General features: G+C 36.8%; 2 protein-coding genes across 2 annotated transcripts in view; both read right to left on the reverse strand.

Moving 5' to 3' along the window:
* The window catches only part of LOC132154536 (secretogranin-2b-like), a 209,893-nt gene that overhangs the window by 20,469 nt on the left and 164,051 nt on the right, over positions 1–25,373 (reverse strand). The window lies entirely within an intron of this gene.
* Positions 1,064–25,253, reverse strand: LOC132154517 (fatty acid CoA ligase Acsl3-like). Its single transcript, XM_059563095.1, has 17 exons — positions 25,011–25,253; positions 13,592–13,832; positions 13,335–13,485; positions 12,264–12,464; positions 11,301–11,478; positions 10,191–10,300; positions 9,941–10,079; positions 8,641–8,791; positions 7,038–7,161; positions 6,781–6,852; positions 6,379–6,518; positions 6,079–6,251; positions 4,972–5,046; positions 4,646–4,837; positions 4,204–4,318; positions 3,947–4,104; positions 1,064–3,791 (listed from the first exon to the last, which is right to left on the reverse strand). The coding sequence occupies exons 3-17, from the start codon at positions 13,482–13,484 to the stop codon at positions 3,634–3,636; spliced, it is 2,136 nt and encodes a 711-aa protein (XP_059419078.1). The 5' UTR covers position 13,485; positions 13,592–13,832; positions 25,011–25,253; the 3' UTR covers positions 1,064–3,633.

Below are 25,373 nucleotides of genomic sequence, written 5' to 3' on the forward strand. Positions count from 1 at the left end.
CTACCTCCTGATGATCTCTCGCTGCTGGCTTATGGCCTTGGTTTCCATGGCCACTGATACTTGTCTTAAGGACTGACTTGTTTCGTTGACTCTAGTCTTGTACAGGCGTGCTTTGAAACTGAAATCTGCTGAGCATTGAGTGCCACACATCATATACCACACCAAAATAAAAACTCTGACGTCAATTGAGTAAGGTCAGTGAGACATGCTTTATTTAGAAAAATGTATTCAAAATGTATCTGCACTCTTGCATTTGCATAATTCTGAGAAAAAAATGTGATTTGTTTTTAAAAAAGGAACGTTACATTTATTTTGTAATTAAATTGCTGAACAAGAGTTATGTTAACTTTAACTCTAGAATATGCCAAATTTTCAGTAAATATAGCTTGTCAAAAATTGTACATATATTTGTATATCTTATTTTATTATTAATATTTTTTTATATAAGTCAAGAGCTATTCCGAGTTGTGATAAGGAACATTCAAGCACATTATTATATTAAAATAATAATAATTATTATTTGACAATACAAAGTATATGGTATCAATTTAGATTTTTTTATGTTAAATTTAACTCTAGAATATGGCTAATCTTCAGTAATATTACTTGTAAAAATGTTTACTTAAAAAAATAAATAAATAACTACAAATTGAAGTCATCAAGGGCTAGTCTTCCAAGTTGTAATTAGGAACATTCAAGCGTATTATTATAGAAAAATAATCATTAATATTATTTGACATTACAATGCTAAAGGTACAGTAGACTTTAGTGTGATTCTCTCTATAGGGTAAATTATCTGATGCTGACATCTACTGGTGAATAACAGTTATGAGATCCACCTTAATATTAAACTAAATATTACATTGAAATACTTAGTTATTCTCTAAATTAATTATACACAACTTCAGATAGATACAATTATTTTAAATCATAAATATGACCTTTGATCACTATTATGAAATTGAAAACCCTTATAGATTCCCTTATTTTTTCCAAAGCAGAAGTTTTCAGAACATTTTCTGAAAATAAAGGCACAAATCAATAATACTCAAAAATGTACGCCTTGTAATTCACAAAACTTTATTCCTCATAACATGGTTTCAAAACCAGATTACAAATAAATAAAGGAGTTGTTTGCTTTTACCGGCTTTTCGTAAGACAGTAACCACTCACACAATAGGAGACAATACCCCAAACCTGGTCAGTAAGAAAGATTAAACATATTTAATGGAGATATTACATTTGTACATCTACTAAATGCAACTACCTTTATGAATTTCTGACATAAAAGTCATATTTACAGAGCGGGTGACAGAAGGAGAGAGAATTCATCCACCAAACATCCTCTTTGTGTGTCTAGAAAGCTCAGTAGGCTTGTGTTGTAGCCATTAAACATCAAGGACATCAAGAACGTAAAGAAGGATACGGTTAAACACAGACTTGTTGACGGCATAAGCGTTCTACAGGCCGAACCTTGTGATTAAATTCGGTTAACTGTTGCCAAAGACATGACTGACAGGTGAATACATCGATCAGATTACAGTTAGGCTCAGAAAATCGAAAAGAAGGTGGAGCTCTCTCTAGACTATCAGCTGATTGGCCAGATGCTTGAAGCTGGAACAAATGACATCGCATGATGTAAATGAAGCACAATCAAGGTGAGCGGTACAGCAGCTCTGAGAGGGGATGTGTCACTCCCTGAATTCGAAGACAGAAATAAATGATCAGAAGTAAAATATCCTATAAACCACTTTTAATTTCCAATGTGTAAAAAAGGCAATCGATATCCTCCATTGAGCACAAGAAAGGCAGACTTGTCTAGTTTAGGAACACCATTTGCCTTCAGTTCCTTTTAGGACAAACAAAAACTATAACAAACAAACACAAACAAAGTACTTTCAGCAAAGAGCATCACGTTGTGACGGCAAAGCTGGAGTGTTTCTAGAACCAAAGATTAATCTAAAGCAATCGAGAAAACATAAAACAAATCTTCTGACCTTTTCATCTAGAAAATGTTGTGCTAAAAACCCTACATTTTTTCATATAAATAATGAAAAAAAAAAGATATGGATTTAGAAACCTTTGCCCCGTTTTTGCAAATGCCGCATTTATCAATGTCAGCGATACAACATGTTCTTATCCGAAGCTTATTTGTTTGGTTTACATCTCCTGAATCATGCAAAGTCAAATTCGAATCATAATGCATCAGTTGTCGAATGATGGAAGTGATCTGAACAGTCGGAAGCAGAATAAATGTGTCTCTTCCGTTACATTGAAGAGGCTGAAGACATTCATGCTCTTGAAACTGGACTGTGCATTTCATTTGTTGGATCTCAGAATACTATTGCACATTCAAATTCATAATCTTCCTCTTTGTTAAAGTCACTAATAATTTCATACAATGACAATATCACAATATAATTAAAAAGAAACAAATAGGTACCCAAACTACTCAACGGCAACACTTTCTCCCTTGCAAAACATCCACGCAACACAAAGGAATATGTTTAAAGACTTTACAAATTCAGACAAAAACAGAGTTCAAAGAAATATATGCTGTAAGTATGGAGCAATACATCCCATATGATTCTTCGGCAAACCCTGTAGCTGTGAGTAAAGGAATGTGGGAGAGCAGAGAGGAACGAGGAGTGAATCTTTCAGATGCATACCTGACGCCAACTCACTGACATAGAAATGCACAATTTGGAGCATGTCTGGATTATTGTTAAAGTCACCCTGACAAAAAAAAAAAAAAAAAAAAAAACCTTTCTGCAACATCAGTATAAGCTTTCTGTAGTATTAGAGCACGTCTCTGACTTAAGACTGCCATCCATAACAGCTTTTGTTACACCAGAACAGATATCTGGTGTAATACTGGTCTCTCTTGGTCTGGATTGTTAGGTTTCTTTCTAGGTACATGGTCCTCAGTGTGCACTAGTACCTACAATACATTGTTCATTTCACTCAGGGCAACAGTAACAGCCTTTGGATACAGGTAAACAACAGAAGTTCAAAGTAACAAAATGTCAATTACAAACGCCAAAGTTCCAGAAAAAGTAACATTGTAACAGATACAGTTAAGAGAAGCTATCAATACAGATCCAAATCTTGAAGCTGTTTCAGACCAAAACAAGTCTTTGAAAAAAAAGAACAAAGTTAACAAAAAAAGCAACAAAAAACACAGCCAAATTACAAAACGTTTCCCTGCATAGACTCTTGATGAGATTTCAGATCAGATCAAGCGCATCTGCCTGCTGAACAATGTGGGGGTGGGGTGAGGGGGCGTGTCTATCCAAGAGAGCCAATCAGAGAGAAGCAAGTGGGTGGGGTCCAAAAGTCTCACAGTCTGTAGGTTGTGTTGTCTGTCTTTTAGTACTCACTCTTGTGAATCGTATGAGAAAAAAAGTGCGTTATTTAGTGCCTACCATAGCAGGTCGCTCCGTTCCCTCTCATCAATCCATAACTGACTGAAAAGTCCCTGTTTGGATTGCAAAGCATCACAGGGCAGGAGCAGGAAGGCAGAGGATTGTGGGGCGTTTTTTTCATATATAGGCATTGTGGTATATGGTGTGTCCTAAACCCCCCTCCCTCCCTCCCCCACCACCACCACCACACAACACCGCCTGGCTTCATTCACTTGCCGCCGTACATCCTCTCGATATCGTCCTGATAGTGTGTTTTTAGTTCCTTGCGTTTGAGTTTGAAGGCGTCAGTAACCAGGCCTGTCTCGGGCGTCCAGGGTTCGGCACTTAGACGGATTTTCTTTGGGATCTCAAAGCGCTCCAGTTTACCTGTGAATCAGAACGGAAATTTGATTTAACATTCAGAGCCTTATGGTTTTGGGAACTGTAGCTCGCTAAGCTACAAGTACATACATACATACATCAAAAAGCTGTGGCCAATTATAAAAACCAAAACAGAGACAACGGTTATTCTGTTGACAGACCTGTTATAGCTGCGTCTGTGATGATACCTAAAACCTCTTTCTCCATCTCTGCATGGTTGCAGATCTCTTCCCATGATCCTCTGATGCGCTTCTGCTCAGCAAGGGCAGTTAACTGTTTCTGATTGGGCACCACAAACCCAATCACATAAGACTCCTCACTGTGTAAAGAGAAGGAAAGATTTATACATCTCATCTATAGCACAATACAACATTCATGAGTGCATGTTTCTTGTGTGCCCGTGTGTATTTGCACTCACCTGTTGGCATAAGCACAGATGTTGTCAATGAGCGAGCAGTTTTTGAGCACAGCCTCCACTTTGCCCAAAGACACATATTCACCAGCTCGCAACTTCACCAGGTCCTTCTTACGATCTACACACACATACCACAACCAGTTAGAGAAACATAGGTAGAAATTACTATGATAACTCTTAAAGGGATAGTTCACCCAAAACTGACAATCGTGTCATCATTTAAACACCATCAAGTAGTTCCACACCTGTACGTAACAACTGATGGCAGCCATTGACTTCCACATTATGGTCAACTTTTTGGTTCAAAATGTCTTTTTCTGTGTTCAACAGAAGAAACAAACTTATACAGGTTTGGAACAAATGGAGGGTGCTTAAATGACGACAGAATTTTCATTTTTGGGGGAACTATCATTTTAGATAGCTTTGATATTTTGTCTCTCCACACCGATAATCTTGAGGCAGCCATCAGGGTGAAATTCTCCGATGTCTCCAGTGCAGAACCAGCGCTGGCCGTTCACATCCACAAAGAAATCCTCTCGGTTCTTCTGCTCATTTTTATAGTAACCCATGGTGACGTTGGGACCACCAATCAGAATCTCTCCTCGTGGGTTTGGTTTATCTTTGCTGAAATAGCCACCTATGGCCAAAAAAAATAAAGGACATTATTTAATAATATTTCAATTCTCATCATACTTTAATTATGAAAAAGAAAAACCAATAGCAGGCAATGAACACCAACATAAGTGTTGATGGTAGAAAAGCCAAACTCGCCTTCCTCCCAGTCCTTCAGCATGAACTCTGAACACACCAGAGGAGCTCCAACACGTCCAGTGCTGTAATCGGCCACTAGACAAACACACACAGTGTTAGCACCAATTTCATATAATAATCACAAGGTCCCCATACCTGTTGACTCATATATTCCCATAACTTTTGCCTAGTCATTTATGATTGCTAGATTCAAAAAAATATAAAAAAAAGACTCCACTCAACGAGCAATTTCTAGCCAAAGAAATATTTCAGAGCAGAACATGATGACATATGTAAAAAAAAAAAAAAATTTACTCAATTATTTTAAACGAATTAAATATTAGAATAAACACCCTCAAGTTAAAGTACTAACTTGATTAAGAGTTCCTTTTAACTCTAGAACTACTTTCCTGTAAAATACTGAACTTTTAGTCACATTATAACCAGCATTAGTATTATTTATATACTACTATAGTTTTTATTAATAGCTTGAATTGCATTTTATTTTTTCTGTTCTTTAAATGTTCTTGTCCTTTTAATTAGTTATGAATCAATATTTCTGTTTGGCTTTTTTCAGTTTTAGTACTATTAATACTAAATGATTTATATTCAAATATTTGTATATTTAAAATATTTTATGTGTTACATTTTCAGTGTTATTTCAATTACTGAAAAGATAGTTTTAATTTCATTTTACAATAAAAACACCGGTCTTGTAAAATAATGGACACTGTGAAATACTTACAATTTAAAATAACCATTTTCTGTTTCAATACATTTTCAAATGTAGTTTCCGGTGACCCAAAGCTTAATTTTCAACAGCCATAACTCCAGTCTTCAGTGTCACATGATCCTCAGAAATCATTCTTGTGGAAAATAGTTTTAATGCTTTTAAATTGCTTTTAATGATTTTCATTTCTTAAAAAAAAAACTCAACTAAACAAAAGCACCTTTAAAGACAGGTGTACATTACCATAAAGTCAAATGTTCATTTAATATTCAGTCATAAAATGAAGCACTGCTAATAAAACAACTAAAAAGCCAAGAATAGACTGAATCATTTCATTTTAGTTTTACTTTATAATAAAAACGCTGGACCTAGTTTTACTCAGTGAATCTCAGGCTTACAATCGCTGATGGTCCCGGCTCCACAGGTCTCCGTGAGGCCGTAGCCCTGTCCCACAGGACAGCAGAAGCAGATATTCATAAAACGCTGAGTAGCTGCAGATAAAGGAGCTCCGCCAGACAACAGTACACGCATGTTACCACCCAGCAACGAGCGAACCTTCCTGAACACAAGCCTGCAGAACAAAGATGAGATTTTACATTTGAATTGTAACAGAGAAAACAGAACGGCTTCCGGACAAACCCAGTGAGTTTTAGATGAAATCATTTAGCTAATGTGCTAATAAGCAGCATTCAGTATACCTGTCACAGAGCGGCGTGTTGTATCCTTTGGAAATCTGCTCCATCTTGTAGTTGTATGCCAGAACAAAGAGAGTTTTCTGCACGCTGCTCATCTCTTCAACTTTAGTCATCACATTCTTATAGATACGGTCCATAATCTCCTAAACATGGACATAATGAGAGAGAAATACTTCACATCGATCTATAGGTGCATCTAAAAAAAAAAAAAAGTCTAAATCATCACAATTAAAAGAACTAAAGGCTTAAACTACTTCAGTCTGTGTGCATTGAATTTATTTAATACACGAGTTTCACAATTTGAGTTGAATTACTGAAATAAATGAACTTTTCCACGACATTCTAATTTATTGAGATGCAACTGTATATGTAACTGTGTGTTTGTGTGAACGTGAGGTTTCTTACAGGTACGGCTGCCATCAGTGTTGGTCTGAGCATACTGGTGTCTCCTTTGCTGCCCTTTTTAATTTTAGATGACTGTGGGAGAAAGGACAAAGTATTGGGAGATCTTTTTCTCTTCAAGATATAGGGCTGTGTTATCATTGTCTGCAGTCATGATACAAATGCTTTGGCAATCTGAAGGACTGAGAGATTGTAAAAGCGCTTGACATGGTAATGACGCCACAATAGCATGACTCATGTGTGTGTGTGTGTGTTTGTACCTGGTCAGCAAGAGTCTGAGGTGACGAATATCCAATCCGGCAGCCATGTGACACACACACCAGCTCAGCGCTGAGCTCCAGGACATGAGCAAGAGGCAGGTACCCAATGTAGGTGTCATTCTCGCTGCCACAATAAACAGAAAGAGTACTAACAGAAAATCCTTTATCAACATCTAAACAAACATTTCGGACGATTTGATGGACGATTTCATTTCGGACAGAAAACATAAAAATGATGCAGTTTCTAAATGCAATGTCTATAAATAGGTAATTTTATTATAACTTACTTTAATAAGAAATTATCAAAACATGCATGAACTTTTCAGCAATACATTTCAGTATGATCAAAAGTGGTTCAACGTTTCATGAGAATTTAGAAATGTAAACATTTTGTTTAGAAATGTTTATGTTACCAAGGCTCCAATTATTTGATCGAAAATACAGTAAAACAATGATATTATGAAATATTATTAAAAATGTAAAATAATTGTTTTCTATTTTGTTATATTTTAAAATAGAATTTGTTCCTGTGATGCAAAGCTGAATTTTCAGCATCATTTCTCAAGTCTTTAGTGTCACATGATCCTTCAGAAATCATTCTAATATGCTGATTTCTTCTTCTTATCAATGTTGAAAACAATTGTGCTGCTTAATATTTTTGTTATTTCTTTCAACAAACAAACAAAAACCTCAAACAGGTTTGCTTCCTAGGTAACTTTTTTGATTAACAATTAATTAATATCGCTATAGAAGCCCATTTCCACCACTGAATAAAGGTAATTGTAATTGCAAATTTTAATCTGACAATTCTGACTTTTTTCTCGCAATTGTATAATACAAACTTTCAGAGTTTTTTCTCAGAATTGTGAGATATAAACTCGCAGTTCAGACTTTTTTTTTTTTTTTTAGAATTGCATGATATAAATTCAGTTTTGAGTTTCGAGTTATAAAGTCAGTATTGCAAATAAAATTGCAATTCCGAGAGGGTCAAAATTATATAAACGGACAATTCTTTTTTTTTTTCTCAGAATTGCAAATTTTTATCTTGCAATTGTGACTTTTTTCTCAAAATTGCAAATTTATATCTTGCAATTGTGACTTTTTCCTCAGAATTGCGAGTTTATATCTCACAATTTTGACTACAACTTGCAATTGTGAGTTTATAAATCACAATTCAGAATTGCAAGATAAAAAGTCAAAATTGATAAAAAAGGTGCAATTACCTTTTTTAAATAGCAGAAACAGGCTTCCATATATGATTAACCTCTCCATTGATGTATGGTTTGTTAGGATCGGACAATATTTGGCCGAGATACAACTATTTGAAAATCTAGAATCGGAGGGTGCAAAAAATTCAAAATATTGAAAAATTTGCCTTTGAAGTTGTCCAGATGAAGTCCTTAGCAATGCATTTTACTAATCAAAAAATTAAGATTTGATATATTTATGGTAGGAAATGTACAAAATATCTTTATGGAATATGGTCTTTACTTAATAACCCAATGATTTTTGGCATAAAAGAAAAATCGAAAATATGAAAAAGAAAGACAGATCGAGTGATAGAGAGACAGTGAGACAGGAGCGTGTTTCAAGAGAAACTCACTTCAGGTTAGGAATGCGTTCAGCCATGCCGGCGATGCCAGCGATGATGTTGCTATGGGAGATCATGACTCCTTTAGGAATGCCTGTAGAGCCGCTGGTGTACATGATCACTGCGATGTCAGTCGGGACAGGCTGTCTGCGGGACACCATTACTGTACACAGAGAAGCACACATTCACAGCCCTTCGTCAGGGGCAGGCAGTCATGCTGTTGTGTTGTTCCAGACAGAAGTGCTCTGAAATAACTACTTTGAAGGAGAAAAAACTAACTTTTTTTTGCATTGCATTGCATTAACCTTTCAGTCGAAAATAAATGTCAGACATCTGCCCAGGCTAATGTGAATGTGCTCTAGTCTAATAAACATAAAAAAAAATGAAACAATAAAATTTTTTGTTTAAAATCACTTAATATGAATTAATATTTAATCTAATATTTATATTAATAAATTAATATTTAAGTCAACTATACATTTTTATTTTTATTAGTTTATATAAATATATGTTCACCAAGGCTGTGTTTATTCAATCAAAAATAACAGTTAAAAACTGCAATACTGTGAAATGTTATAAAAATTTGAAGTAACCGTTTATTATTTTCATATTTTAAAATGTAATATAAATTTAAGCAATTTTTTGTCATGTCACATTATCCTTCAGAAATCATTCTAATATGAAACTTTTCTTATTATTACCAATGTTGAAAACAGTTGTGCTGCTTAATATTTTCGAGGAAACTGTGCTCATTCCTTTCTGGATTTTCTGATGAATATAAAGTTCAAAAGAACACCATTTATCTTTTTATCTTTTTTCCCATTCATCCCGCGGTCTCAAATGTGTGAGCGCTAGACAGGCAACACATAACAACAAAGGTCTAATGCTCCTGTGAAATGTCTAACGTCTTTTAGAAACAGAGAAAACCTGCTCTAATAGTGATAACATCTCCCTCTCGTATCTCCAGAGGGCTTTTCTAAACACTTGCTCAAATCTGACACAAAGGCTGTGCGTGTAGGCTCTCAACATGCCCTCAAAACTCTTCTTTTCATCTGACAGGAAGATCTTGCTGTCGTTCTTTCCCAACAAACTGTGTTTAAATCTCTTTCGGTCCTTATTGTGTTAGTACCCTTCAAAACATAACAAAAGATGCTGTTTTTATCGTCGACAAGCCAGAGCCTGTCTGTTTTTGGGAACCCGAGACTATGTTTGGTACATGCTATAAACTAAAAGTAGTATGTGAAACCATATGCAAATATGACAGTATGCATGTAAACATTTCAAATAAAGCAGCATGCCACTTGAGACTTACTATTTTCAGGTTTGGCTCCCAGTTCTTGCACAGCAGCCATGTTGTGTACCAGGATGCCTCTGGGGAGATCAGGCAAACTCTTTGGCTTCTTATCAACCACTATAATGTGCTTCAGTCTGGGCACATCCATCAGAATTGCCTGAGAGAGAGAGAGAGCAAATGATTCAGATCATGAGTGACAGTAGCTCTTGATGGCTGATGGCCCTCTGGCGTGTCGTAAGTCTTATATATGGCATGTGTGGAGTTTCACCTTGAGGCGGCTCTGCAGCAGGTCTTTGCTGGTGATGATGTGTGTAACCTCAGTCTCATTTAGACCATGAGCTATAGCTGCTCCTCCCAGTGTAGAGTATAGAGTCACCACTAAAACCAAGAGAAAGAAAATCAGTTCGATTTAGATTTATAACTCTGCCGTTAAATATAAAAGAGTGACGGAAAGAGAAAGAGGCCACACACAAATGTTCATATTTCTACATAAGACAGTATTCATATAATGAATAACAGTACAAAAATATTTTTTATTTAAATGAAAACAAATCAATAAAAATAGTAGTATTTCAATTAAATTGTACTGTAAAATAAAGTAGGGAATAGAATAATAATAACAATAATTAATAATATTAATATATTATTTCGTTTGAATGTTAAAACCTTAACAAATCAATAAACAATTACTCTTTCAATAAAACTGTACTGTAAAATAAAAAGCTGAGTATTTTCAAAAAAAATCAAGAAACCCCAAATTCTTTAAATAATAATAATAATAATAATAATAAATTATTATAGCAGTATAAAACATATCAAAACAATATATTGCCATTTCTTTAAATGTGTACTGTAAAATAAAAAGTATTCAATAATAATAAATTATTTTATTGTTTTTAAATGTTAAAATTAAGATAAAATAAATTACAAATTCAGTCAAATTTTATTGTAAAATAAAAAGCCAAGTTTTTGATAATAACAATAATAATCACTTTAATTTCAGTAACAGTAAAATGACTGTTATTGACCTTCTCTTCTGTAATTCCCAACAGGGAAAAAGCATGCACAGACGGACAATAAAAACAACAACAACTATTCCAATAGTTTTGATGTACTATATTAATCTTTTAAATTATAGATACACATCATAGTGCATCTATGATTTGAGATGCACTAATTCAACGTGAACTGTGATGAAACCAGAGACCGTGTGAATCAGGTTTCCTGCAGCATGCATGTGTGTGTGCTTGAATGGTAAAAAAAAACAGTGTTGTGGTCTTTCATCTAGTACTACAGCTGCTAGTGCTTGGCCTGGCATTTTCTCCTAGTCAGCATAATGCAGCAAACAATACTCTGTGTTTGTGATTTAATTGCTCACAGGGGAAGTTGTACATGAAGCAAGCCTGCGCCGCTATGATCCATTCTGCACGAGTCTCGCAGAAAATGGCGATGTTACAAAGAGGCTTCTGGCCCAGTGCAGCCAACCCGCTACCAAACCTCTGACACAGATGGAAAGTGTCTTCATACGACAGCCAGTTATAATCGCCCAGAATCACCTAGAGAGAGAGATATGGAGGCAGAGCTGCATTGTATTAAAATTCCTAGCAGCATTCACAGCAGCATGTGACTTCTTTTTAGATTCACGTAAACAGTTCTGGACAACAACAGGCCAGAGATTAAAAACAGTTTACAGAGAGAGACGGCCACTGAACTTCCAAGAAAGTTCAAGAGAGTTTGAGCGAGTTCTCTCTGGATCTGGACCGGAATTCAAAACCCTGAAAAAAATATATAAAGCTCCTTTCACTCAGTGTGAGCAGGACAACATCCCACCAGTCCTTGATTCAGATTCTCATCCATACACATGGTTTTAGGTGCAGGGAGGGTGTTCTTACTGCATGATATATATAAGCAGCACAGCAGTTTACATGCTCACTGTCATCAAATTATTAATATTAATTTTGCTGTTTAAAACAAATAAAGAAACTGTGTAGGAGAATGGTTGTTTTGTGCAGTGTGCACAAAAAATCAATTCCGATCTGAAACTTGTGACACGCACTTCAACTAAAACACTTTATTTAGCGTTCATGTAGCATTCAGATTCATCAATTGGAACAAAATCAAAACAAAAATTGTGCGTGTCATGCCACTGACAGCTTGCTCTTTTATGTAATTTAAGAAGAAAGTCTCTTGACATTGTGTTGATGGTTACATCATAAAATAGCAACTAATGTGGATATACTGCAATTTGAATATGCTTTTAGATTTGCAGACTGGATTCAATAAATCAGAATCACATGCAGTGTGAACAAAGTTCCAAAGTCCGTGTGTGTGTCTCTCTCACCTTTTTAAAGACCTTGCCGTTAGGCTGCATCTCATCCTCCTCGCTCAGCACCTCTCTAGTGCCGAGGCAATCTCTTTGAGGGAAGTGTACTACAGCGTATTCAAATACTTTATCCAAAGTATCCACACCCTCATGCAGCAGGGACACCAACTTCTGCTGGCTGTTCACAGCCCGGTACGAACCTGCCGGATTCCCGCTTATCTGACGGGACGGAAGATCAAAATGAGGTCATGGGGAAAGATCTGGACATGTGTGATAAGCAGGGTGAAAAAATGTGTGTTAGGGAACACTATTGCAAGATGGGGAAAAAGTCCAAATCCAAACATGCTTGTGACCTGATTTATCACATTTGTTTCTCTCAATAATTTTTTTAACCAGCAATTTTATTGAGTGATGCTGATCACTAATGAAAGTGACTCAAATCCCTGATGAACTATGATAATCTCAGTTGAATTATCATCTTTTGTACGTATTATGTGTTGAGGTACACTACTGTTAAAAGTGAGGGGTCAGTTAAAACATTTTTACAATTGAAATATTAATCAGGTTTCCCACTCTTTCATGAACAGCAGGGTCAGGGACTTTTTAAAGCACCATTTATTTTATTTCAAGCACCTCTCAGATTCACACTCCATCATATGTAGCGTCATGAAAGACCTCTAACAGTACTTAACATTTCACTTACACTGTAACACTTAACATTTACAATACAAATTTCAGAGTAATGATGTTTTGAATGAGTAAGGTTCAAAAATTTAGACCATTTTGAGCAGTTGTGTTCAAAGGGATTTAATTCAATCCACTGAAGTCAATGGCGTTCACACTGGTAATGTTCAAGTACAATTTTTCAAATATTCATAAAAATATATATTCTTGATTCAAACTGCTTTTTGCTGTAATTCTTGTAAAATGTGACATTGAAGACTGGAGTAATGATGCTGAAAATTCAGCTTTGCATCACAGGGAAAAAAAAAACATTTTAAAACCTATTACAATAAAACAGTTTTTTTAAATTGTAATATTTCACAATATTTATTCTTATCAATATATTACTCCTACTGTTGTACTCACCGAGCGTGCTTTGACCCGTTTAGCACGGGCCTGCCTCTCACTGGCTCCGGTGAGCAGGTACCAGGGCAGGAACGTGATGACGGAATAAACCCAGACCACCGATCGAAAGAGCTGCAGCAGGAGAGGAGACATATCCTCCTTCAACTTCATCCTAAAAGAGAAACGAGAGATCGGAGGATGAGAAAATAAGAGAAGATAGTGATTTACTGGCCTCAGAACCACACTAGCTTTAGCTTGGATTATTGTCCTCCACTCACTTTGTGCTGTTCTTTACGTTCCTCCAAGTATGTGATAGTATTCCTCTTCGTCTGAAGCTCTTACTGAGTTCTCCTGCGTTCTTGAAGTGTTTTAAGGTAGAGATGGGACTTTTAGGCCGTACTACTGCCTTTTGTCAAACCTGCTGGCTAAGAGGCCAACTTCCTGTTCCATTTCTATTTCCACTCTTGCTTCCTGCTCTGATGGTGTGCAAAGCCTCTTGGGAATAAGGATGAGCTTTCCCTGTGGGGGAATACAAGCAGCAAAGAGTGTTCACGCCATTCACAGTGCTTCATGGGAGTGAGTGGGCGCTAAAGAGTTCTTTGGTGGGATTTGCTTATTTCAGTTCCCTCATCGGTGGAACATTTTTGCAGAATCATGGGTAAAGTAGTTTTTACCAGTAATTTTGTTGTTAAAACATTTGTTGAAATAACACGGGCCAATTTAAGAAATTATGTTATCTAGACACAAACTTACGCTACCCATATAAGCATGCGTGTTAACCACTATGTCACGGCTCTGACGGGGTCAATGTGATTTAACTGGGCATGGCTGGCAGACAGTGAACGCCGTGAGGTCAGAAGACAAACAAGACAGCCTTTGTCGCTCTGGAAGGATGAATCTCACACTTAAACAGTGTTCTGTTTGAGAGGAGGATGTGCTTATGAATGCATGTGTGTGTTGAGGGGAGAGATGGGGGCGGACCAGCAGATCTAGAACATGAAATACAAACAGAGATATTTGGCCAATTTCTGAAATCCCCAAATAAAGACTGATCTGATATACTAGTAGCCAATATGATAGAATAAGCAGTGTTGAACTTAAAAATTATGTTCGAAATAGGTCAATAATTCTCAAGTGCAACCCCCCAAACCCCTCTGGGAAGATGCACACTTTACAGACAAACACAGCACTATTGTACAAGAAAAGCAAAGAAGGAAACAACCTCTTTCCTATTTTCTTGCTGGGAAAAATACAAGCTGCAGACTTTTTATTTCTTTGGTATTTCTTTGGAGGAAGATCAAAATGAAAATCCAGGATATAGACGTTCTCAAATATCATCATCTACTCAGCAGAAACCTGCTCTCCTTGAAGCTGCAATTGTAGACTCCATCACAACAGAGGTTCAGAGGCAGTAACCCTAACTTCTAAAAATCAGGGTGGCCCATAAAATGCCAATATATGATATATAATACAACTTAATGATAACAAATGAGACCCTGAAATGATTACATTAACATTTTACAGAACATTTAATCAAGATTCAACTATGGGGTTTTGAAAAAAAAGAGCTCAAAAGAAGTTATTGTAAAAACTGTTGGGAACCAATCAAGATTTGAGCCCATTGACTGACTTCTATCGTATTGTAATTGTTGACATTTCTCAAATCATCTTCTTTTATGTTCCACAGAAGCAAAGTCTAGTGCTCAACTGATATATTTCCAAGGCCAAATATTGGCCAATATTTGGCATTTTTCAAATATTGGCATTGGCCGAAAAAATAAGTTTTTCTGCTTGGCCAATGTGTTAGAGGCGGGACTTCTACATTGATGGCGCTGAGAGCGGCAGTGCCTGAGCGAACACAGTAATCACACTCTCCCTCTTGTTCGTCGTCGTTGTTAACAGTTTTGTCTAATATGGATAGAAGTCTGTCTAATAATCAGGTTAAACAAAGGAATTAATGTATACAGAAAGTATTATAATGATTACTTTTATATTAGGCCTATTACTAAAAAAAAAGGCAAACATTATAATACTTTCTCATTTGCCGTAAGCATTAAGCAAATATGCATTTATATAATTTAAACAAATCTTTGAATGACTAATGAACATTTAATTTCACAAACCTTGCAAACTTTGTTGAATCCAGCTGTGAGATCCTGTGAAGTGTATCCAGCATGATTGTGTGAAAAATACTGTCATCTAAAGTATTAGCGTGTTTCTTTTACACATTTACTTTTTAATTAATTGTCAAATGATTTAAAATTTCTTAAATATTAATAATAATTTTTTTTTTTTTTTTTTTTAATCATATCGGCCCCTCTCCTTTCCAAGATATCGGCATCAGCTGTCAAAAAACACGTATCGGTCGACCACTAGAAAAGTCAAAGGTTTCCAACAACATGAGGGTGAGTAAATTATTTTTCTTACTAATCTTACTGAAATTCCAATATTGCAACCTGAGGAAAAATAGACTTTTTAAACTACAGAATGTTGCTGTGATAAACATCATATGGTAAGGTCATTCCCCTCAAGCTGTGTGAAAGGGTTGAGTATGGAGCAGCAATAACGGATACCCCATTCCCTGACTCCCAAGAAATCCCAGACATATTTGCCTGGAGACCAGTTGCATATGGACGTGAAAACCATTTCCGGCCAGAGGAATGTCACAGACTAAAGAGACGTGTATTATGAAGACATTACTCTAACGTTCACAACTCTCTCCCTTTTCCACACAGACCATTTATAGAAACTAAGCTGCAAAAACTAGGTCGTTCAGAAATCAGTTATGTCATAACCATTAGCACATTAACATATGAGGGATTTGACCCCTATGTAAAGGCCTAATCATTCATCAACAAATATTCTGATGGACAACAGTATGAAATATACATAATGAGGTTTGTCAATCATAAAAAGTATCCATCTTATTTCCAACAGGAATACATTGGTTTAAAAATTATTTTTAATATACACTACTGTTCAAAGGTTATGTATAGATAAGATATTTTTTAATGTTTCTGAAAGAAGCTGTTCACCAAGGTGGCATTTATTTAATCAAAAATACTGTAACAACTGGTAATACAGTGAAATCTTGAATGAGGCACAGTAGGTAGTTATTAGATGGTCAATTGAGAAGCGGTCAGTCAAACTCAGGTATTAAATATCATCTCTCCTGAGCAACCTGATCCAAACTCACCTGCACTGTCTGCCACAACACAGAGCTGAAAGAAAGAGTGTGTGTTGCTCAAGGGCACACTGCATACAGATCACATGCATTAATGTAATACCTGTAAATGTAATGCTTTAAAATGTAAAATTAATCATGCTTACTTTATTAAACTTTATGAGTGAAAAAATCCCACTGACTTAAACAGAGAAATAATTAACCAGCCAGGACATGTTAGAAACTGCAGAGTAGAGTGCAAATAACCATTCAGGACACCTTCGCTACCAAATAGCATCACCCTGGTGATCACTCAACTATGGAGGTAAATCAGTAGCTAAACTCGAGAGGTTGAAGATCTGAATGTGAGAACTTGTCATATTAATATTTGTATTTGTAAGTTAAAATTTACACTCACAGGTCTGATGTGCAAAGCTGAATCTTTCAATTTGCACACACAGACAATGATCAAAACACTCGCGTTTTGAATTGGAAGTTGTAGATTAATAGTCACAAATGTGTAGAATGACATTCACACAAAGAAAATTACATACACACGTTTACGACATATTTACTTTTGCACTTTACTTCAGTTTCGCTGCACAACGTCAAGTCGGCACTTACAACCCAGGGTTTCCCCTACCATTATATAGGGGGGGCGCCCCGCCCCCCTAACGGCTCGCCCCGCCCCCCTTGAAGGTCAAGTAAATTTGATTTGATTTTCTTTATAGCGCCAGATTACAATTTATTTTATTAAACAAACTAAATAGCCCTTAAGTAATATGTTATTTATCTTATTTCCACGATGGTAGGCCTATGTCTTTTCTGTCTGTTTTTGCGCGTTTACAGTTATCCGAGTTAGTTCGCACACGCGCTCACTCACACACGCGCGCTCACTCACACACAAACAAACAAACAAACACTTGCGTCACATACAGATGAGCACTAGCGGACAGCGCGGCGGGAAATATGTCGCGTCAGCCAGATTTAAACCAGACAAAAATATTTGCGTTTTTTAAAGATGGCAACACTCGCTCTACTGCGAGTAGCAGTCCAAGTCTAAGTGCTGCGCATCCTGCTGCCCCTGACAATCATCAAAAGTCCAGTCATCATCACCGGATGACAGGTTTTGACCCAGCTTGGCTGTCAGAGGGGAAATACTCCCCTTGGCTGTACAAGACTGATCTTGGTAAGTAACTAACTAAATACATACATACATATAAATGTGACAGCAGGGTTCTCATCTAACACATGACTTGCCAATTAACTTATTCATAATATATTGTGGTAATACATGATGGGTAACTGAAACCTGTAATTTCATTAACAATAAAATTTATATGAATGAATTACATGCCGCTTGCTATTTACATTTGTGTGTTTAAAATGTTTTTAGTCAGGACATTGTAAATCTGCTGATTAAATAAGACAAGAGATATTTAATACGCTTTGCAGGCCGCTCTGTGTTGTAATGTATGGGAATGTCCTGCGCACGTGATGACGTTCAGAACAGCGCGCGTTCACAGCAGTGCTGCGTCTGACAGGATTATTCTCTCCAATATGCTGCATCATAGAAAAGAAAACTTCTAAAAAAAAAAGCCAAGTTAAAATCTGTTTATCATATAAATGTATTAACTAACATTATTACATGGCTTGGTTGAATTCCAATATAGAATGCGGTCTGTTATTTCTTGATAACAGACCGCTGCGAAGTATAACACACCGTTGCCATGAAAAACAGAGCGTTGCTATGGACACGGAACGGACTATTTTCTTTAGCGGAAGCAATACAATCATTTTTAAATCAATAAACTCCTTTTTAAATCAATCATTTGTGTCAAATTATTTTTTTATTTTGTAGGTGGCCATGTAATAAGGGGGATAATGTACTGTATAGCGAGGCGGTTGTTATAGAGATGTCGGGGTTGTTATTTGCTATAACAGCTGCGTTGCTATACATATCCCTTACTTAACGAACAATGAATGAGTATTTATAAATCTTTTTTTAGTTGTTAGTTAAAAAATAAAACTATTTAAGCTCTGGTCCATTAATATTTACAAATACTTCTATAAATTTAACAAAGGTTATTTGCAAAAGTCAATTTTAAAAATATTTAAATACGTTTAATTTATTTTTTTTAAAGAGATATCTTATGTTACCATTTTTTAACGTTTACGAAGCTACGCTCCCAGACAACCAATTATGAGATAGATAGATAGATAGATAGATAGATAGATAGATAGATAGATAGATAGATAGATAGATAGATAGATAGATAGCACATAAAGAATGAAAATGAAATTATTTCTTTTTGGTTTTAGGAATGTTCTGTCGAATATGTAGACAGCATAAACAAGCGGTTGTGAGAGGAAACCAGACCCGGCCATTTATAGAGTCTCCCTGCCAGTCCTACAGAAAGGACAAACTTGACAAACATATGGCATCTGAGCATCACAGAACAGCCTGTCAGCGCCAGTCAAGTTTGATAGCAGGTAATTTTATTTTATTATGATTCGATCAATAATATGTTTGATTCTTTATTACAAATGATGCATATAATTTCAGGCAACACTGTCCTTGCATCATTTGAGCCCACAGTTGTCCTGGAACATGAAGCTGTGGTGGGGGCATTCAAGTGCTTGTACTGGCTAATAAAGCATGAAATAGCCCACCACACCAACTATCCAGCCTTGCTGCAACTAGCTAATCTGTTGGGCTGCACCTATTTTGACAAGCTCAATGTAAGTTTCTTTTGTAAATGTTTACCATATTTCTTATTTGTCTTATGTGATCCCTATATGGACAAGTAATTGGACGTTTCTTACATAAAATTAGTTAAAGAATTCATACTGCATTTACTTGTCAAACATCTTTTCACTTTTTTAGATTGGCAAAAGCACCAACTATAGATCACACAGAATAATTGATGAAATGCTTGAAATTCTGGCAAATGTCATTGAAAAGCCAATATTGAGAGATATTTCTCAGTCACGAGCCATAGGCTTGGAGATTGATGAGACCACAGATGCATCTGTGTGCAGACAGCTTGACATTCATGTGAGGTAGATCTACTCAAAGTGTAACAACATTTCATTGACCAATAAAATTTAAATAACAGATCATTGAAAAGTACATATAGATACTTGGACAATGCGGGTAAGGTCTTCTGCCAATTCCTGGATCTGATTTGCCTTACTGACGGGAAAGCAGATTCAATAGTGGCAGCACTAAAAAATATTGTTCACACGAAGGGCATACCGACACACCTAATCTTTGGCCTTGGAACCGATGGTGCTGCTGTAATGACAGGTGTCACCTTCTTTTTATAAATAATTAAACTGTTTTCAATATTTTGTTCCTTGTTAAATTAATAAACAAATGTATTTAATAGGAAGACAAAATGGAGTAGCAAAACAGTTATCAGAGGAATGGCCACAGCTCCTAAGTGTCCACTGTGCTGCACATAGGCTAGCTCTAGCCTGTAAGGATGCATCTGAAGAGGTGCCTTACATGGCTACATTTAGAGACCATTTGGAACAGTTACACCTGTACTTCAGAAACAGTGCAAACCGCTCTGCTTCTCTGAAAGCCGCTGCAGAGATTCTCGGTGTGTGTGAGCTGAAAGTGAAGGTAAATAAGTTATGCCTAAAAGAAAATGACATATGAATACTTTACTTGCATTTATATTCATTTTTTAAACTGTTTTTTTTTCTGTCATTGACTAGCAAGTAAAGGACACACGGTGGCTCTCCCAACATGAAGCAGTAAAAAACCTCCTAAGGAACATAACTGCTGTACTGGGTGCCTTGGCAGACGAAGTAGAGACCCGCAAATGTCCTACTGCTAAGGGACTTTATTCATTCCTTGCCACCTATCGCTTCATTGCCGCCCTTCATCTGCAAGCTGATGTGCTCCCTCACCTGGCACGCCTCTCTAAGCTCTTTCAAAAGGAGGATGTCATGTTCCTGGCAATCAAAGAGCAGGTAATTTAAATAACTCAGCTCAATGTTTTATCTTATTTATTTATTTTTATTTATAGGGTACCACAATTATTCTTTATGCTTAAGTCAATATGCTTATTTTTTCCAGGTACCAGTCACCCTGGCCTTAATAAAGGGCATAAAAGATTCTGGTGGTCATCAACCTGGCTCACACCTGAGTAAGTTGACCCAAAATTTGGAAGACCCTTCAGGACTGGGTGCATTCTGCATCTCTGCTGAACAGGAAAGAGGGAGAAGAGGGGGTAATGCAGGAGACAGACAGCAGTACTGGCAACGATTTCAATCACAGGTTATGATTATGTGGCTTTTGTCTGACTTTATTGATCTAAATTAAATATAGCTGCTGCACAGTTTTATTTATCCTAATAGTTTTCTAACATGTTTCATGTGTTTGATTAGGTGATGGATCCATATTTGGATGGCCTCATTGCCCATCTCGAGAGACGTTTCTGTGAGGTTGGAGTTGTGGCTGCATTTGGAATACTCGGTCCACAAGCAGCTACACTCCCTGATGACACTGCACACACAAAACTGAGGATACTGGTAGAGAAGTTTTGTTCCTGTGTCGATTTTGGAACAGTCCTTGAAGAATGGGCTTCTTTCAAGGAGCAAGTGGTCTCAGGTCCACTTAAGGTAACTTACAAATGTGACATTTTTACATGACATTATCTTGAACACTACACTGTGTTACTGATGTCATTTTGAACCTTTTTTTAGAACAAGACACAGCTGGCAATATTGTCTGAACTGTCTTCAAAATATGAGGAGTTTGGTGCCCTGTACCCAACAATGAGCCTGCTGGCTTCTATTGCTCTGACGGTCCCAGTCAGTAGTGTAAACTGTGAAAGGGACTTTTCAACCATGAACAGGGTAATACAAACTTTTCACAATAGGATTTGCTGCTTTTAGCTATATGTTAAGCTATCACATTTAACAGTTAATGCATTTGCAGGTCAAGACAAACATCCGCAATAGGCTGCAAGGAGACCATCTTGCAGCATGCATGCGGATCTCAATAAATGGGCCAGACATTTCTGACTTCCCATATCAAGAGGCTCTGGAAATGTTCTTCCAGAAGCCCAGAAAGATACACTGCAGTGACAAAAGCTGCACACTTTGTGGATAAATTACATAAAAATAAATCTTCCAATTTTTAGTTTAATGTAATTGAAATAATTGTTCAGTTAATATATTCACTGCTGCCATTAAAAGAAACAAATGAACACCATGATTCCTTTAAGTGTTTGATTTCCAACCCCCCCCCCCGCTTAAATGCAACATTATTATTATTTTTTTTTTTAATAAAAATCGAGTGTTTAATAATGTCTAAATGTGCATTAAACAGTAAAACCTGAAAAAATAAGCACTTATGACCAGAAATACTGTTTTGAGCAACTAGTAGAGCTAAATACATGTATTTATTAAACATCAACAAGGCCATCTAGTGTTTAAGCAATGGAATTGCATATGAATATTATCTTTCTGGCCACCAAATGCCTCTAATTTAAAGCGTGCCTCTTTGCACAGGAATTTAAACCTAAATACTGCAGTTATTGTAGTATAAATAATAACCATATTAGAAAATGTTATATTTCAAATGGTCATTCATGGATCATAATTATTGCGCATATTATTTAGTACCATGATCTCTTCAAATTAACTAAACAGGACTGAGTTAACATGTAGTACAGTTATTTTATTGGTTAAAAGTTACACTTTATTGTTTAGTCACATTTAACTGCCAAGGAGGAGTATGAGAACATAATGCTGTTCCATTTTCCAGTATAAAATGCTATTGTAAGGCATAGTCATTAGTCAACGTAGTTATCCATGCATATTCAATGCACTTTAAGTGTTACAAGTTACTGGAAATCGCTGCAAATATAATGAAACTGCTGTCTGTCCCAATTGGTACATTTCACGCATATTGACAGAATGTATAGTTTAGTACTATTGATAGCTCCATGAACCACGTGACCGCGTGGCGGTGATATCAAAGCATGCGAGTTTACTCTGCAATATGCAGTGGGATATACATATAAAATATGTTGCATTATTTGTCTACTAGATAATACCTGAATGGCAAAATGAATGCAGTGTCTTAAAATCCTGTCAAAGCTAAGGATATTCAGTGAAAACAATTGGCGTTGTTCATTGGTCGGGCATCGACCAATAAAATGTCTTCATTCGCACCAAAGCCCCGCCCCCAGCTCTGCTCTCTCACATCTGCATATACAAGTGCACAAGTGAGTTTTGCAACAGAATACCGCAAAAAGAGTAGCAAAAGTCAGAGCGCTAGGATTTGAACTTGTACTTCCAGATCTGAGAGGTTGTAAGTGCCGACTTGACGTTGTGCAGTGAAACTGAAGTAAAGTGCAAAAGTAAATATGTCGTAAAAATGTGTGTATGTCATTTTCTTTGTGTGAATGTCATTCTACACATTTGTGACTATTTATCTACAACTTCCAATTCAAAACACGAGTGTTTTGATCATTGTGTGTGTGTGCAAATTGAAAGATTCAGCTTTTCACATCAGAGCTGTGAGTGTAAATTTTAACTTACAAATACAAATATTAATATGACAAGTTCTCACAATCAGATCTTCAACCTCTCGAGTTTTGCTACTGATTTACCTTTATACTCAACAACCTAGCATTGTGATGTTGAGTTTTGCACGGACAAGAACCAACATGTTTGTGTGTGAACAACTGAGCACACTAAAGGATAGTGACAAATGTGTCATCTTTAACACGGTGAGGAGGAACCGGTAAAGGGGACTTGGTTGAGTAATTACTAACAACAGAGGCTTCAACTGAAAGCAATGTTTTCTTGGAAAGTGTTCTCTTCCCTTTTCCTCTTGTGATCAAACTCCCCCGCACATAAACGCAGACAACGGTTGCAGAAGTGAAGGAACAGGAATATCTTCAGTACACACCTACCAGGATTTCTAATCAGAGCCCCATCATTCATTACCCATAATCCCCTTTATACACCACTTGAAGAACAAGGGTGTGATCGGACCTGTTCGGCTGGTCCATCACCTCGTGCTCATGGTGTGAGAATGGAAGTCATTAGTCATGCACTTCTGTACCGGGTCATTCATGAAGAAAGCAAATCAATTAACACTTAAGAACTGCTGAATGCTTGAACACTCACAGTCTATGATGCATCTTAAGTGTGTAAATCATGTTTCCAGTGGCGGTACAGTATAAAGCATCACTGTGAGTTTGCACTCTACAAACACGACGATCACACTGACATCTCTACTGTTATCATGCTTGATGCATCTTTTCCTGCTTGTAATGTGTTTCTGAAATAAATGCCATTAAATATGCATCTTGCTTAATATCTTGCTTTCCACTGAGGGAAAGAAATCTCTTAGGTGTCATTTAAAATATCTTAATTAACCAAAGCCTTATGGGTTTGGAACAACATGAAGGAGAGTAAATGACAGAATTTTCATATTTGTGGATGAACTATTCCTTTATGGAATGGTTCTCTCAAAAATACTGTCTCCATTCACCCTCTCGCATTATTTATAAACACTTTATTGTGTTATTGGGTAGTTTGACAACCAGTGTTTACTTACCGACTTTCATTGCATGGAAAGAAAATCATCTTAAAGAGTAATCATTACATTTCTGGTTGAAGCATCCATTTAAATGGTTGCAATATTGCGGATTGCGAGCCATTATTAAGCACCAGTGTGTTTTGGACTTCATTAGAATATCCAGACACAGAAGAACACAGTTAGACATGTATGCATGTGGATGAAAAATGTCACTAAATGTATGTTTTATTGCAGTGTTCCTTTAACATACATAAATCTAGCCTGCTAAAGCCTTACAATAGAACACCTCCTCATCATCATACACTTTAAGTTCAATTCCAGTCATCTAGTGCCTAACCTGCATGGTCACCATTCAAACACACTCCATTTGCAGACACTTATTCTTAGTGCTGGCCTTCAACTGATAGCACATAATCCACCAGGATTATCTCAAAGCATGTCAACCCACTATCTTCCATATCACCCAGAACGAACTGCAGTCCCATGCCACCAGCACACTCATTTGCGTCCTCATTCAAGCAAGACTTCTTCATGACAAAATATGCGCATCTGCCTTTCCATCACACAAAAAATCTTAGCTGATGGGGTGTGAAATGTGAACGTCATGTTTGTTTATGTGAGACTGTGTGTTTAGTGTGCATGCAGGTGTATGGAGAATGAGAGAGGTGTATGATCATAGCTAAAAAGCACAAGATATTTTGTATATGAATGCGCGTTTCATTGCAGGCTGGGAACAGAAGAGGCCTGAGAGATGATCGGTATCAAGAGATTAATGCCATGTCATCCATATCCTACATTCCTCCGTTTGCGAGGTGTCAGAGCATGCAAACCGTCTTCATACCGGAGTAAGTTAATAACACGCACGATGCTTTGCTATGCGCGTTTGTCTCTTACACATGTAAATCAACGCTTTCCGCGCGCATCTGCACCACACGAGCCCGAACAGACAATAAACACTCACCTTATTCTTCCAAGATGACGCCACTGATTCAGTTAGACTCACAACATCCTTTTTAAATGGTAAAATCTATTAAAGAAACAGCCTGACGAGGCAAAACAGAGCGCTGATTGTTATTTTTTCTGGGTCTGTGTATACTGCGGTTACTGACTCGCGCCGGCCGTCGCTCTCAGGCCGGAAGTGATGGAAGCGTTGTCATGGCAGGGACCGGTTTCTCCGCGCTCCCATTGGCTGACGCTGGGTGGCGCGTGTTGAATGCTGGCGTGACATCACACTTGGGTTACCATCGGTCATTATCGATTTGGCTGATTTATTTGATTTATATAAAATTGCATTGATATTTGTTTTATGTATTTATATTTTTCG

The sequence above is a fragment of the Carassius carassius genome, chromosome 12 (assembly GCF_963082965.1).
Source record: "Carassius carassius chromosome 12, fCarCar2.1, whole genome shotgun sequence".
Classification (NCBI taxonomy): Eukaryota; Metazoa; Chordata; class Actinopteri; order Cypriniformes; family Cyprinidae; genus Carassius; species Carassius carassius.

Coding starts and splice junctions, on each gene's coding strand:
- LOC132154517 (XM_059563095.1), bottom strand. CDS start 13,484: ATGAAGTTGAAGGAGGATATGTCTCCTCTCCTGCTGCAGCTCTTTCGA. Junction 10,080..10,190: donor TGCTGCAGAGCCGCCTCAAG/GTGAAACTCCAC, acceptor TCTCTCTCTCAG/GCAATTCTGATGGATGTGCC. Junction 3,792..3,946: donor CACAGACGCAGCTATAACAG/GTCTGTCAACAG, acceptor TCTGATTCACAG/GTAAACTGGAGCGCTTTGAG.